General features: G+C 32.3%; 2 protein-coding genes across 2 annotated transcripts; one reads left to right on the top strand and one right to left on the bottom strand.

Moving 5' to 3' along the window:
• The first annotated feature begins 5578 nt into the window (after positions 1–5578).
• LOC106452100 (receptor-like cytoplasmic kinase 1) lies at positions 5579–8381 on the top strand. The gene is made up of 8 exons (XM_048779708.1): positions 5579–5873; positions 6302–6409; positions 6494–6744; positions 6823–6949; positions 7041–7314; positions 7561–7693; positions 7765–7851; positions 8008–8381. Exons 2-8 carry the CDS (start codon positions 6328–6330, stop codon positions 8146–8148), a joined length of 1095 nt encoding a protein of 364 aa, XP_048635665.1. The 5' UTR covers positions 5579–5873; positions 6302–6327; the 3' UTR covers positions 8149–8381.
• Positions 8382–8840: 459 nt separating this feature from the next.
• Positions 8841–10827, bottom strand: LOC106452099 (probable receptor-like protein kinase At3g17420). The gene is made up of 6 exons (XM_013894121.3): positions 10283–10827; positions 9986–10213; positions 9739–9909; positions 9536–9665; positions 9248–9463; positions 8841–9153 (listed from the first exon to the last, which is right to left on the bottom strand). Exons 1-6 carry the CDS (start codon positions 10810–10812, stop codon positions 9076–9078), a joined length of 1353 nt encoding a protein of 450 aa, XP_013749575.2. The 5' UTR covers positions 10813–10827; the 3' UTR covers positions 8841–9075.
• Between the last annotated feature and the right edge of the window lie 2859 nt (positions 10828–13686).

Genomic DNA, 13686 nt, shown 5'->3' with positions numbered 1-13686 from the left:
ACCCAAAACTATTGTCGATTTCGTTAAACCCATATATAGCTTGAGGATAATAATTATCGATTTAGTTTAGCCTTGGGTACCCGTTCGGGTTCGGGTCGGGTATTTCGGATTTTCGGGTATTTCGGTATAGAGGTGTAGAACCCGTTCGGGTATTTCTGTACTTCGGGACGGGTTCGGGTATTTTTAGTTCGGATTCGGTTATTTCGGATCTGGTTCGGATATTTAGATTTTTTTTTTTAAAATAAAATTTTCATTTCTCAAGTTTCTTATATTTAAAAATATAACTTTCAGTTAACTAATTTTTTTATTTTTAATAGATTGAATAGTTAATAGATTTGGACATAACATTTTTAAACTAAAAAAGCATTAATTTAGTTATTTTTTTTTAAATTTCGGATGTAACTTTTGGTTAATTTTTTAAATAAAAAACTTGACATGCATTTTAAGTGAGTAGCAAATCATTTTTTCGTAATTGTATGTATATCATATGAACTTAAAGTATGTGTAGTATCAATATAAATATTTTATATAAAATGAGAGATGTAAACTAAAAATATAAGGTTAATTATACATATGTTCGGTTATCTTCGGATATCCATTCGGGTTCGGGTATTATCCGTTCGGATTCGGGTATCCAATCTCTCCTTATTCAATACCCGTTCGGGTATTTTGCTACTTCGGTTCGGAATTTAGTTCGGATTTTTCAGATCGGTTTCGGGTGCCACTTCGGATATCGGGTAAAGTGTCCACCCCTACTAATTAGGTTGTTTGTTTTGAATAACTTTCATTTCTAATATGGATTACTTGCGCAAGTTGAAATCATTAAATATGAAAATAACTCATTGACAAAATTTGTTTTTAATAACTTACCTTTCTAATATAGATTACTTGCACAAGTTGAAATCATTAAATATGCAAATTATTTATTCACAATATGGATTACTTGCACAAGTTGAAATCATTAAATTTTATCGATTTAGTTTACCATTGGGCAAGATTTAGAATTAAGACAAATATTAAAAACTTTCCTTATTATTCAAACGGTAAACTTGCGCATGTTGATATCATATTTATTATATTGCTTACAAAATATTTTAATGTTTCTAATTAGGTTGTTTGTTTTTAATAACTTACCTTTCTAATATGGATTACTTGCGCAAGTTAAAATCATATCATATGCAAATCATTTTTTGACAATACACATTTAATATCAACTCTTTAGTACTTTCTCTCTCTTTGTTGAATATTGTTCGGGAAAGTATTATATAGTATCATTTAGTAATACTATCTTATATCATTTTTTTGTTGAATATACTATCTTATAAGTAAGCTAGCATTATACATTTTTTATTTAATTCATGAGGTCATTTTCTCACAGCAGAGAACCTTTTTGAATGGCGCAGGGAGGAAATTTCTCAGGGATATACATGAAAGTTCAACTGAAGCCGCTGAAGTGGGATGATGAAGGCGAAGAATAAAGACCTGTAGAGGCTCTTATGATTCTTAAATACAGCAGTGTTCTAACTCACGCTAGTAGAAAACAGGTGTTTACATACTCTACCATTTAATTTGTCATTGTTATTAGGCCTAATTGTTATATATATATATATATATATATATATATATATATATATATATATATATATATATATATATATATATATATATATATATATATATATATGTTTTCCAAATATGGAAGAATTGTTTAACTTATTGACGTTTAACATCACTTGCCATATAATCTAACGAATATTACAAATAACAATTTATGGAAACTATTCTCGAAATTATTGAAAGACTAATAATTTTTTATTTATTACTTTTAATATTTATACCTATAAAATAAAATGAACAAAATTTTAGATAAGATAATTATAATAGTTTTATCCTCTACTTGATAAACTGTGTTCGAATATAATTATATAATAACTATTTTAAATATTACAAAATCCAAAAATGTTTATTAATATTATTTTTAAATTATTTATCGTTGTTTAAAGAATAAATTTATCATAATTTTAAAATAATTTATCAAAATGTTTACAAAATGCAAGGCAAAGTTGCACTTTCAAGAGTTAAGTCGAGATCTGGATTAAAAATCCTAATAACTGGTAAAGAAGGGAAGCCGAAGACAAAAACATTGAATGTTGTCTACAAACAAATTTTTCAGAATATTCCGTAGTCACAGTACGTAATTTTAATCTACTTTTTTTCAGATACAAATGTTAAAATATATAAACTGTTACAATTATTTATTTTTTGTATTTGCCAGATGGGTTGTGATGAGTTAGAAGACCGATGACGGTATGTCAATTTAATATTATTTCATGTTCAATAAAATTTAGAAATTTATAAATTTATCAAATAATGTTAACCCGTCAGATTGCTTACAAAATTTATTTAATTTTTTGCACGTTTCTAATTGAATTTTCTTTCTTTATCGAGAAATGTACTTCATAATTTATATTATTTATGGATAATATTTTGATTTTTATTATATTTTCTTTTAATATGTCTACATAAATATTTGTTTATTATTTATGGAAAAATAATATTATTCACCTAAAATAAAGAATTACGAAACATATACAATACAATTCTAATTAATGATAATATAAAATCTGTTACTTCTAAAACTATACACTATTTATTCCATTTTTTGAATGAAAGTATCTTCGTGAACACACAAAATATTTTGTGACGTTGCAATTATACATACACACAATATCTGCTTCTTCATACTGACGTTACTGTGTTCCTTCGCGTGAGGTACGGGCCAAGAAAAAACATAGGGTGCGGACCGATCATTTTCTTATGCCTGCACAGGGTGCGGACCGGTCACCTAGTCATGAGATAAAGCCAGATGCAAATGTTTAAAACATAGAAAACGATTTTTTAAAGCACAGCCACAACGTATTTACATTTTAATATAACCTAGAAAATAGATACACTTAATCACATAAAGCAAGTGTTTAACTTTAATCCAAAGGCTAATGTCCAATCAAAACTTAGGAGATATAAATGAATCTATACTATTAAATTAGAATTCCTATTAAGATTTTATTCTTGGATTTTCAACTTACTTACAAACCTCTATCATTGCTTTTTCATTTTTTTAAAAATAATTTTTGATTTCGTTAATATGTCCTATCCATAAGTAGAAGCATTTAAACCCAAACAAATTAATGCCAGTTTCAAGTAATTTAAAGCCAATCCGAATAAGTTCATTTCGTCGATTTAAAGATCCAATAAAAATTATGGATGTTTAACTCATCGAAATTATCTTAATAATCAAACTCTATACTCTAAAATAAAAAGGTTTCAGGGTTTAAACTCTAAAGTCTAAACAAACCCTATTCCGTATCACAATAATTCTGAACTATAAAAACCACTTTCCACTGAAATATAAAGTATACTTTACAAATATTTAAATAAATGTTCAACCTATATCTATACTATTAAATTATAATCCCTTTTAAGATTTTATCCTTGGATTTTTAAGTTATTTACAAGCTTCTGCCATTGATTTTTTATTTTTTAAAAATAGTTTTCGACTCTTTTAATTCGATAGTTATCCATAAGCAGAAGCATTTAAATCCAAACAAACTAAGCCCGGTTTCGAGTAATTTAAAGCCAATCCGAGCAAACCCATTTCGTTGACGTAAAGATCCAATAAAAATTATGGATGTTCAACTCATCGAATCATCTTAATAATCAAACACTATACCCTGAAATACAAAGGTTTCAAGGTTCAAACTCTAAAGTCTAAACAAACCTTATTCCATATCACAATAATTCTAAACTATAGAACCAATATCCAGTGAAATATAATGTATACTTCAAAGAAATTTAAATCAATGTTCAACTTATATTTGAGTTCATTCTACCTACCTATGTCTTATTTCAAATTTTGCTTATGAAAATGCAATATATATTTTCGAATTGTATTGACACTTTAATCAACACAAAAATATGAAAATCGATTTTAAACCAAAGGTATTACAATATATTCTCAATTTATCAATTAGTGTAATTATAAATAAATTTCTATAAAATATTTTTTTTTAAATTGTATTCATCTTTTAAAAAATCACTAATTTATATATCGCTTGGATACCAAATCTATTCCAAGTCTATTCTTTAACTCATTCCGTGATTTCCGTATTCAATTTTAAAAATCGCAAAACTAGATTATAGCGAATATTCATAATTTTAACAAGATGAGAATCACTATTTGATACCTATAATAAATGTAAAACAAAATAAGTAGTAAATGTTAGATATGTAGCATAAGTATATGACATTTGATATTAGCATGATCCATCAATAATTTACAAAAACAGATAAAATAGATTGAGTTACTTGGCTCAAAATAACGATATAATTGGTCAATGTTAGGATCCTAAATCAGTGACATACTGTATATGCCTAATTAGGTTAAAGTTGCTACTTGGTAGCTTCTGGGCTTAGTCAAATAAAATCTGAAATAAAGGGTTGTATTAATCGACATTTTGAAACATTTTTACTGCTTTAAGGCCCTATTGGTAACTTGTAAACAAACAAAGCTCAAGTAATCCAGAGTTCTTGCTGCTTATGTTTGGTTTTAAAGTTTTGTTTAAATGGTTGAAGATCCCAATTATATTTGTAAATCTTAAACACCAGTGAAGAAAAAATAAGATATGTTTCATATGGTAAACACGTTTACATTTGAAAAAATCACATAAATACATACAAGCCGCGTGCATATATAAGATTTTGCACTTTTGTTTTGGTACTTTGAAGAAAGTATCAATAATACCAAAAAAAGAAGAGGAAAAGATGGTGGAAATTGAGGTAAGACAGACGCGAAAACTTCAAGGTGGTTGTTGACTTTGTAGACCGTCGACCGTCTAGCACAAAGAACACGCTCTCTCACCTTTGGTGATGAAAAGATACTCGCTTTACATCTTGTTTACTAGTATAATAATCTTCACATTTAATAAAGCTGTCTATTTTTTTTCCTCACACAGATTCATCCACCAGGTTAGAAACTGTATATTTCTTTAGTACCAAGTGAAAATTACTGAGTGTACAAAGAAAAATATACCAGAAGATTGTAAAATTACTGAATGTACAAGGGATGCAAGTGCAACTGGATTATCAATATTTGGAATGGAATGATATGAAATTATTTATTTCATCAATTCTAAATTTTTTTATCATTTATCTTGAATGAATTTATTCAATTTTTTTTCTCTACATTCCATTTATGATATTCCATTAATTTCTATTACATCAAATTATAAATATGTTTACTAGTTACATACAACCAAAGAAAAGTGGACAAAAAAAAATACAACCAAAGAAAAATATACCAGAAGGTTGTGATTTGGTCCATTATATAAAAATTACGAAATGAATTTCTTTATCCTTTTATCTCAAATTTTATTGAAGACTTTTGTAGGATTATAGTTGACTTTATGCTCACATATATATACACTGATCAAAACTTTTTAAAAACATAAAGAAATTGTGAAACAATAAAAATAAAATGAAATGAGTAATTAATGAGTAGATTAAGACATTGGACCCTCCACAGGCGATAAAGTAAAATAATCAGAAGTTGCAGGAGGCAAAGGAGGACTACTACTAATACTTGGAACTTGGAAGTAGCTATCGTGCGCATCTGCCTCCAAGTCCAACACCTTATAACAAATTTCCGCCGGGAAGAAAGAAAAGTCTCTCTGCCCTCTCTTCTTTAGCCTCCAGCTTCTGCAAACCGTACGTACAAACAAGATAGACACAATCCTCCCTACCTCCTCCTTCTATCTTCATCGAAAGATTCAACCACACTCGAGTCTTCTCTCTCTCTCTTTTGGAAAGAAAAAAAGGTAAAAGCTTTCTTCTTTCTGAGCAAACTCCCATGAATTTCCCTTTTGGGGGTTTAGGGTCTTTCCTTTTATGTTCCTACTTCGGTATAATTCGATTTCATGCGAACTTAGATTATAAAAATTTGATCTTTTTTTTGTGGGGTTTGAAATTGAAATCCATTTTAGGGGTTACCATCGTTGACCAAATGTCTCGACTTTGTTCGAATCATGATGTTACTTAATCATGGAGGAGAAGAAGGATTTTTATAACCATGTCTCTGTTGCTTGCTGCTTAAACCCTATATAATTGGAAACTTTTTGTTTTAGTCTGTGTCTGAAAGTTTCTATATTCGTATTGTCTATTTTGTAAAGACTAAAACAAAAATGCCTATTTTTAGTTTGTTCTTGTTCCGCAACACCGTTACTGAACTCTTCGTTCACTTGTACAGTTTGTGTGTGAGAGAGAAACAGCGTAATGAGCTGCTTTGGTTGTTGTGGTGGTGACGATTTTCGTCGTGTTGCTGAAACTGGTCCAAAGCCAGTCTACGGCGCAGGAGGTACTTTAAGCTTATAACCCCTTTGTCCAAATCTTTTGGCTAGAGGCTAAGTTGATGAACTTTTTTATTCAACCGTTGGCTAAGGTCACGGTGGAGGTCACCATCCAAGGGTAGACCCACCCAAGAACACACCAGTCATTCAGATGCAGCCTATCTCTGTGCCGGCTATTCCAGCTGATGAGTTGAAGGATATAACCGATAACTACGGTTCAAAGTCCTTGATTGGTGAGGGCTCTTATGGAAGAGTGTTTTATGGTGTTCTTAGAAGCGGTAAGGCAGCTGCCATTAAGAAACTTGATTCCAGTAAGCAGCCTGATCAAGAGTTTCTCGCACAGGTACAAATTCTACTTAAGTAAATCAAACCGTTGAAGTTGAGTTGCTGCTTAGTTACTGATGTAAATAATGTTAATTAGGTATCAATGGTTTCGAGATTGAGACAAGATAATGTTGTTGCACTTCTGGGATATTGCGTTGATGGCCCACTCCGTGTTCTTGCTTATGAGTTTGCTCCTAATGGATCTCTTCATGATATTCTTCATGGTAAGTTATTTAGTCTAAAACATTGATTCGGTAATACTTGTAGATGTGAAGCTATTTTACTAATGAAATGTGGTGAGTTTGTTGGGTGTAGGTAGAAAAGGAGTGAAAGGAGCACAGCCAGGTCCTGTTCTGTCGTGGAACCAGAGAGTTAAAATTGCTGTTGGTGCGGCTAGGGGACTCGAGTACTTGCATGAGAAGGCGAACCCTCATGTTGTTCACCGAGACATCAAATCCAGCAATGTGCTTTTGTTTGACGATGATGTTGCCAAGATTGCTGACTTCGATCTCTCTAACCAAGCCCCTGACATGGCTGCTCGCCTTCACTCAACTCGTGTGCTGGGAACGTTTGGTTATCACGCTCCAGAGTAAGCCCTTTACTTGTTTATTTGAATTGTTTTTGTTCAGACTAATCAATGTGGTTACATTCAACTCGTGCTCAGAGACTTTTGTTATCATTATCTTAGTGTTTTTGAGACATTAAGTCCTTCCTTGGATTAAGTTTTGACATTGTTTTGTCACATCTTAACGTTGTTGTATGCCTTGCATCTCTTATAATTGACCAAACTAGGGTCTTAAACCCAAACATTTTTTTTTTGGTTCTGCATTTTCAGGTATGCAATGACAGGGACATTGAGCACAAAGAGTGATGTCTATAGTTTTGGAGTTGTTCTGCTAGAGCTCCTCACAGGTCGTAAGCCAGTTGATCATACCTTACCACGAGGACAGCAGAGTCTCGTTACATGGGTAATGCTTAGTTTAACTCTGCTTCTTTTTTTCTGGTTTACTCATATTGATCATCATAATGTGTGTCGCAGGCAACTCCTAAACTGAGTGAAGACAAGGTGAAGCAGTGCGTTGATGCAAGACTAAACGGAGAATATCCTCCCAAAGCTGTTGCCAAGGTAACCTTTTGTCATAGTGTCATTGTTTCAGTAGAGAAGGTTTATCTTAAGACATGACTTAGAAACTGCTTCTTCAATAGAACCTAAGCATTGATGTATGATTTTTCAAAGTCTGATTTTGGTTTTGTCTCTCTTATATGACTCTGGTATGATCAGCTGGCTGCTGTAGCTGCGCTATGTGTGCAATACGAAGCAGACTTCAGGCCAAACATGAGCATAGTGGTGAAGGCTCTTCAGCCTCTCCTCAATCCTCCTCGCTCTGCTCCTCAAACTCCTCACAGGAACAATCCTTATTGATGTCCTCCAATCTGATGCCACGCTTCTTCATCATATCACTTATTTCATTTGTTTTTGTTTGAATCCGGTTTGTGTAAATTCGTGAAAATAGGCTTTTTATTTCTCACAATAGACATGAAAGTCTCACTTCCAAACCTGAATGGTGTTGCTCTATTTGTTTATGTTATTTCATGCCTGCGATTGTAAGTTTCTACCAATTATACAATATGCGAGGAATGGATATATTCATAATATACTCATTGTGTTTGTGCCATTTTGTATAACTTAGAAGATGGATTATTGCTGCATAGGTGGTGAAGTGAACATTCTCTCCATCTGTTCAACCGAAGATCTTGTGTTGCTTTCACTTAGATACTCGATCCTCTGACAAGGTTACAGCATTTGGTGTAAAGTCCATGGCCATGCCACTACTCTGGAGCTTGATGTCTATGTGTTATTGTGAGAATATAAGTTTCTACATAAGGAGTTTTATGATCAACAGGACATGAGTAATATATACATAAACTGTGTTAATTCACTTTATCGCCAATTGATTTTAAGGACATGAGTAATATATGCATAAACTGTGTTAATTCACTTTTTCGCCAATTGATTTTAAGTTAGAAACTTTATGGAAACTCAAAATGATACCGGAACCTAAACAAATGCTGCCCAACTGATACTGAAATCAATCCGATCCAACGAAAGTGGCCTGAAACTTAACAGTTTTGTTGAAAGTATGAAGGTAATAAAAAAGGTACAACAAAGCTATACAAAAGATCTCTCCTCCTCTAGACAAGAGAAACAAATCTTGATGTTCTCGCTATACATATCACATAATAAACTCATATAAACAGTAAAGATTCTAAACAATCTCCAAAGAATCTATATGTTTCCCTCTTTTAAACCCCAAAGTCATTAAAAGGGTTTGATGTTTTAGTCTGTTACTTAAATCTTTGCATCTGCTATGATATCATCCTTATTCGTATCTGTGCTTTCTCTTGGCTGCTTCCTTCTCCTTCGTTCCTAATAAAACATTCATCAAACAGATTATTAACACTCCAGTTTTGTTTCTTTCCTGTCTGAACTCTGAACTTTGAAATGTTTTCATTCTACATACCTCTCTAGGCATCACAGGGTACTCATCAGATTCAAGCATCCGAGCAACTTGACTCATCTTCGGCCTCTTGTCTGCATCAGGATCAACACATCTCAAAGCCGTCAAAAGCGCTCTTTTAAGTTCGCTTGTCGTTGGTTTGATCTCAAGCTCTTTATCCACCACTTGTTCAAACTGTTTCTGCTGTACCATTAGCTTCAACCACTCCACCATATGCACCTATAACAAAAACAAATCAACTTTCAATCTCTTAATCTTCATTGTGTCAAGCATATAAATCGCTTTCTTTACCTCTTCTTTAGGCCGTTCATAATCCACTGGGTACCTCCCAGTAATAGCTTCCAATAGAACAACACCAAAACTATACACGTCACTCTTCTCGTTTAGGAGACCAGAGTTAGCATATTCAGGTGCAACATACCTAAACATGAAGAGAGAAAATTATTAAAAGTAACCAATGGAGATTATGAAAATGTAAAGTTTGTATAACTCACCCGAATGTACCCATGACTCTAGTACTCACATAACTCTTATCAGCTCCAAGCAACTTAGCAAGACCAAAGTCAGATAACTTAGCATCAAAGCTGTCATTCATCAGTATATTACTTGACTTAATGTCTCTATGCACCACTTTAGGCTCAATAGCTTCATGAAGGTAAGCCAACCTGTGTAAATGAACACATTCTCATGAGTTTCCAAGAACCACCAAGTGTGTTTTTTTCAAAAAGGAAGGAAGCTTACGCTTTAGCAGTGCCAACAAGAACTTTGATTCTAGCCTCCCAAGTAAGATGTCCTTGGTGACTCATGTCTCCGTGAAGCCACTGCTCTAAGTTCCCATTGTTCATGTACTCATAAACAAGCATCCTATGCGTTCCTTCAACGCAGTATCCAAGAAGCCGAACTAAGTTCTTGTGCCTGACGTGTCCTATTGCTTCCACTTCAACTCTGAAGTCTTTATCAACTTGTCCTCTAAATAAATACAAAAATCATATCAAACGCAAAGATCATGAGAATTTGAAGAGATAAAAAGAAACTTACGGATTGTTGAGCAGCTTCTTGACAGCCACAGGGGTCTTGTTAGTTAAAGTTCCATGGTACACAACTCCATAACCACCGTCACCGATGATATTCTCTTTCGAGAAGTGGTTGGTAGCAACCTGAAGGTCACGGAGAGTGAACCAATGACCCCAACCAATGTGAGAGCCTTCTTGGAGACCAGAGAGATGAGGAGAATGAGTTGTTTCTGAAGTAGGAACATGTTTCTCATAGTTATTATCACCATTTTCAATGTCTCTCTCGCTGAACTTCTCATCTAGAGGTGTGCCATTGTTGTTGTGTGATGAGACGTGATCAACGCTTATGTCTTTGATTTCATCTTGATGGCGAGGGGTTTCGGTTATGGGGAGGAGTTGGATGAAGTGGGATCTTTTGGATTTTTTACGGAAGCTGAGCCATACTGAGACGGCGAGGATTAGTATGAAGGCTGCGAAGAGAGCAATTACTATGATCTCCCATAGCTCAACTGCACCGTATCTCTTTGTTAGAGTTTGTTTCAGCTCAGACGCCATTGTAGTTCACAGATACTTGTATGATGTATGTGTATATAATTTTTTTTTTGTAACTGATGTATGTGTATGTGTACCTGCATAATTTAAAATGGAGCATTAATGTAATCAAATTTGAACGTCAAGGGAACAATAAATCAAGAACTAGAACCTAACGGATGAAATTGAATTCTCAGATCATTATGTAATAATTTAGAGTTATAAAAAAATATAGAGTTATATATATATATATAGAGTTTTATATATATATATATATGTATAGAGTTATAAGCATTTGAAAGTTGTGATGGTAATGAAGAAGATTAACAAGAGGGTTGAGCTAAATCATAATCTAATAACATCAACTTTGTCTCAGAACTCAAAAGGACCAAAACTCAGGAGAACAAAACAGAGTACAATAAAGCAAGAACCTAGCAGATAAAGAAGATACTGAATAATATTGATGGTAATGAAGAATATCAACAAGAGGATAAAGCTGAATCATAGTCTAATAACATCAACTTTGTCACAAAAGGACCTAAACGCAGGAGACTCAAACATAGGAGAGAAAAGACAGAGTATATAAGAAACTAAAAGTCTAAAACTTTATCCTGAGAAATCAAGAAACAATATAAATCTGATACCCAGAGACTTGAGAAAAAATAATGAATTGAGACCTTTGAAACTCCACAAAACCAAAATAAAACACTAAACTCATTTAGTTCTGATTAAACCAATACCTTCTTTTCAGAAAGTTTTCTCTCTAATTTCGGTTGAAAGATGGAGACTAGAGCTCGAGTTAATAAAGGGAGGACATAAACGAAGAGAGGAAACGAATTATTGTCTCCATTTTAAGAAATCTTTAGAGAGATCTTTGTAGGGTTTACATTGGTTGTGGGGGAGAAGAAGGAGGGAAACAGAGAAGAGAAGGAGGTTTGAAGCTTTCTTTGATGTTTCTTCTTCTGGAATATTTTAATGCTTGTGGTGCTGTCTTTGCTTTTTTTAATTTCTTCTTTTTCTGTTTAATTTTTTTTTTTTTTAGCTTTCTAAATTGCATTTAGTGATTTCTTCTTTTACATCTTTCGGCAATTTAATTATCATTTAGTTTCTGTTTTTTCTTTATTATTAGTTTCTTTGTGAAAAAGATCATAGAGGTGATTTTTTTCTCTATTAGCAAGTTTTTGTCGTTGTTAAGTATATACTATTAAGTGATTAGTCTTTATCAAAATAACAAGTAGAACTTTATTCTTTATAAAATAAAATAAAATTTTATAAGCATGTACATAAGGTAAATTGATTGAAATTTCACTATATAAACTTTTTTTTTTGCTTAAACTATTTAATTATGTGAAGTAATAATGTTTATATCAGATTTCTTTTGGTGTAAATTTTATCACAGATTTCTTTTCAAGTATATAGACTTTATTTATTTTCACAAATGTATATACACTTTATTTAAAGTTTGCATATGAACATTGTACACTTTAGTTGTTGAGAAAACAAAACAGAAAACACAAGAACAAAAAATAAAGAGATGATGATAGGAAGTTGACAAAGCTATATGCCGTGATTGGCGACGACAGTTTTCAAAGGAAATGTTTAACCGTTTAGTATTTAACTAAGCAAGTATTGTAAAATGCGTTACTAACATTAACCAATATGCCATTTTGGTCAACATTATTAAATTAGACGTCGCACCTAACCCTTTAAGGTAATACTATTGTCATCACCTTCCCGTTTATTGTACTCCACTATACAATCTTTTATATCTTAAGGAAGTACATTATTTTTCTTTGAAGGGTTAAATAAAAGGAAACGAGCGGCTGCAAAATCAGAATCGTGGATTTTTGGTTCTTTGAATTGTCATAAAAAAAAAAGAAGAAGAGAAGAAGACGACATGATAAATCATTTGAAAATAGTTAAAAGATTAGAAGGTGCGTACGTGGGTGCATGTCTTTTGTTATTTTCGTGTAGAATTAATTAATTAATCATGCAATGAACATAACAAAACTAACATGCAAATGTACTAACATAACTTTTTGACGACGTCTAACAAACAATGATTTAGGGCTGGAAAGTTGTTTTGTGTTATCATGAAGTCATTACTTAATCATATACCTGTTGGAAGATAAAGAAATACATGTGTATGTCACTTCTCGTACTTTCATTTCGCTTTATGCATGGTGGATTAAAATTTGTTGACAAAAGAAAAAATAGTTACCTTATACATTTATCAAAAATAATATGAAATCTTCTTCCAGAATGTCAGCTAAAATTGTGTTTTGACAAATAATATGATCAATTCGTTTTGTATAAAGCCTGCGCTAGGTAATTATCAGATTTCAGTGAGATCAGAAAATATTATATTCTATGAAATAAGTTTTATATTTATAGTACTATTACATTTTGGTTATATAAAATTTGTAATGTTTTGTTTTTACTTTAAGGAATCACATTAGAATACGCTGTGACACGCTGTGAGACACTAATGCATGATTATTGGACCGTTAAATATACAAATTATAAAAACCAGAGAAAGCAAAGGAGTAATAATGTTGCCTTAGCGTGTGCTTGACAAAAGTCAACCTGAGAGTGGCCCTTTGTCTTGCTGCGTGGAATACAAGAGACATACCTTCTTCATCATCATACTCCAGCTGGACAAATGATTCTCTATCTCTTTATCTTCATTTTATTATCTTCTCTATAACCATTATTATTTTGTTTGCTTCACACTATCTTTTTACGTCTCCCTCTCAGACGATCAAATATACAACTGCATGAAACAACTGATTTTTTTCAAATAGTTTTTATGCACAAAAAAATTGTATAACAAATACAATTTCTTATGTAAACCATTCACGATGGCAGATGATTACTTCGAATTATTGTATTTTAATT

Source organism: Brassica napus, chromosome A5, assembly GCF_020379485.1.
Source record: "Brassica napus cultivar Da-Ae chromosome A5, Da-Ae, whole genome shotgun sequence".
In the NCBI taxonomy this organism is placed as follows: Eukaryota; Viridiplantae; Streptophyta; class Magnoliopsida; order Brassicales; family Brassicaceae; genus Brassica; species Brassica napus.
Note: the sequence above shows the minus strand (reverse complement) of the source record. Positions and strands in the feature narration are given on the sequence as shown.

Bases quoted from the DNA above. Each gene is read 5' to 3' on its own strand.
- LOC106452099 (XM_013894121.3), bottom strand. From the start codon at position 10,812: ATGGCGTCTGAGCTGAAACAAACTCTAACAAAGAGATACGGTGCAGTT. The intron at 9,910-9,985 runs GTAAGCTTCCTT...TCATTTACACAG, and splicing joins CTTGTTGGCACTGCTAAAGC to GTTGGCTTACCTTCATGAAG. The intron at 9,154-9,247 runs GTATGTAGAATG...ATGTTTTATTAG, and splicing joins ACCCTGTGATGCCTAGAGAG to GAACGAAGGAGAAGGAAGCA.
- LOC106452100 (XM_048779708.1), top strand. From the start codon at position 6,328: ATGAGCTGCTTTGGTTGTTGTGGTGGTGACGATTTTCGTCGTGTTGCT. The intron at 6,745-6,822 runs GTACAAATTCTA...AATGTTAATTAG, and splicing joins ATCAAGAGTTTCTCGCACAG to GTATCAATGGTTTCGAGATT. The intron at 7,852-8,007 runs GTAACCTTTTGT...TGGTATGATCAG, and splicing joins CTCCCAAAGCTGTTGCCAAG to CTGGCTGCTGTAGCTGCGCT.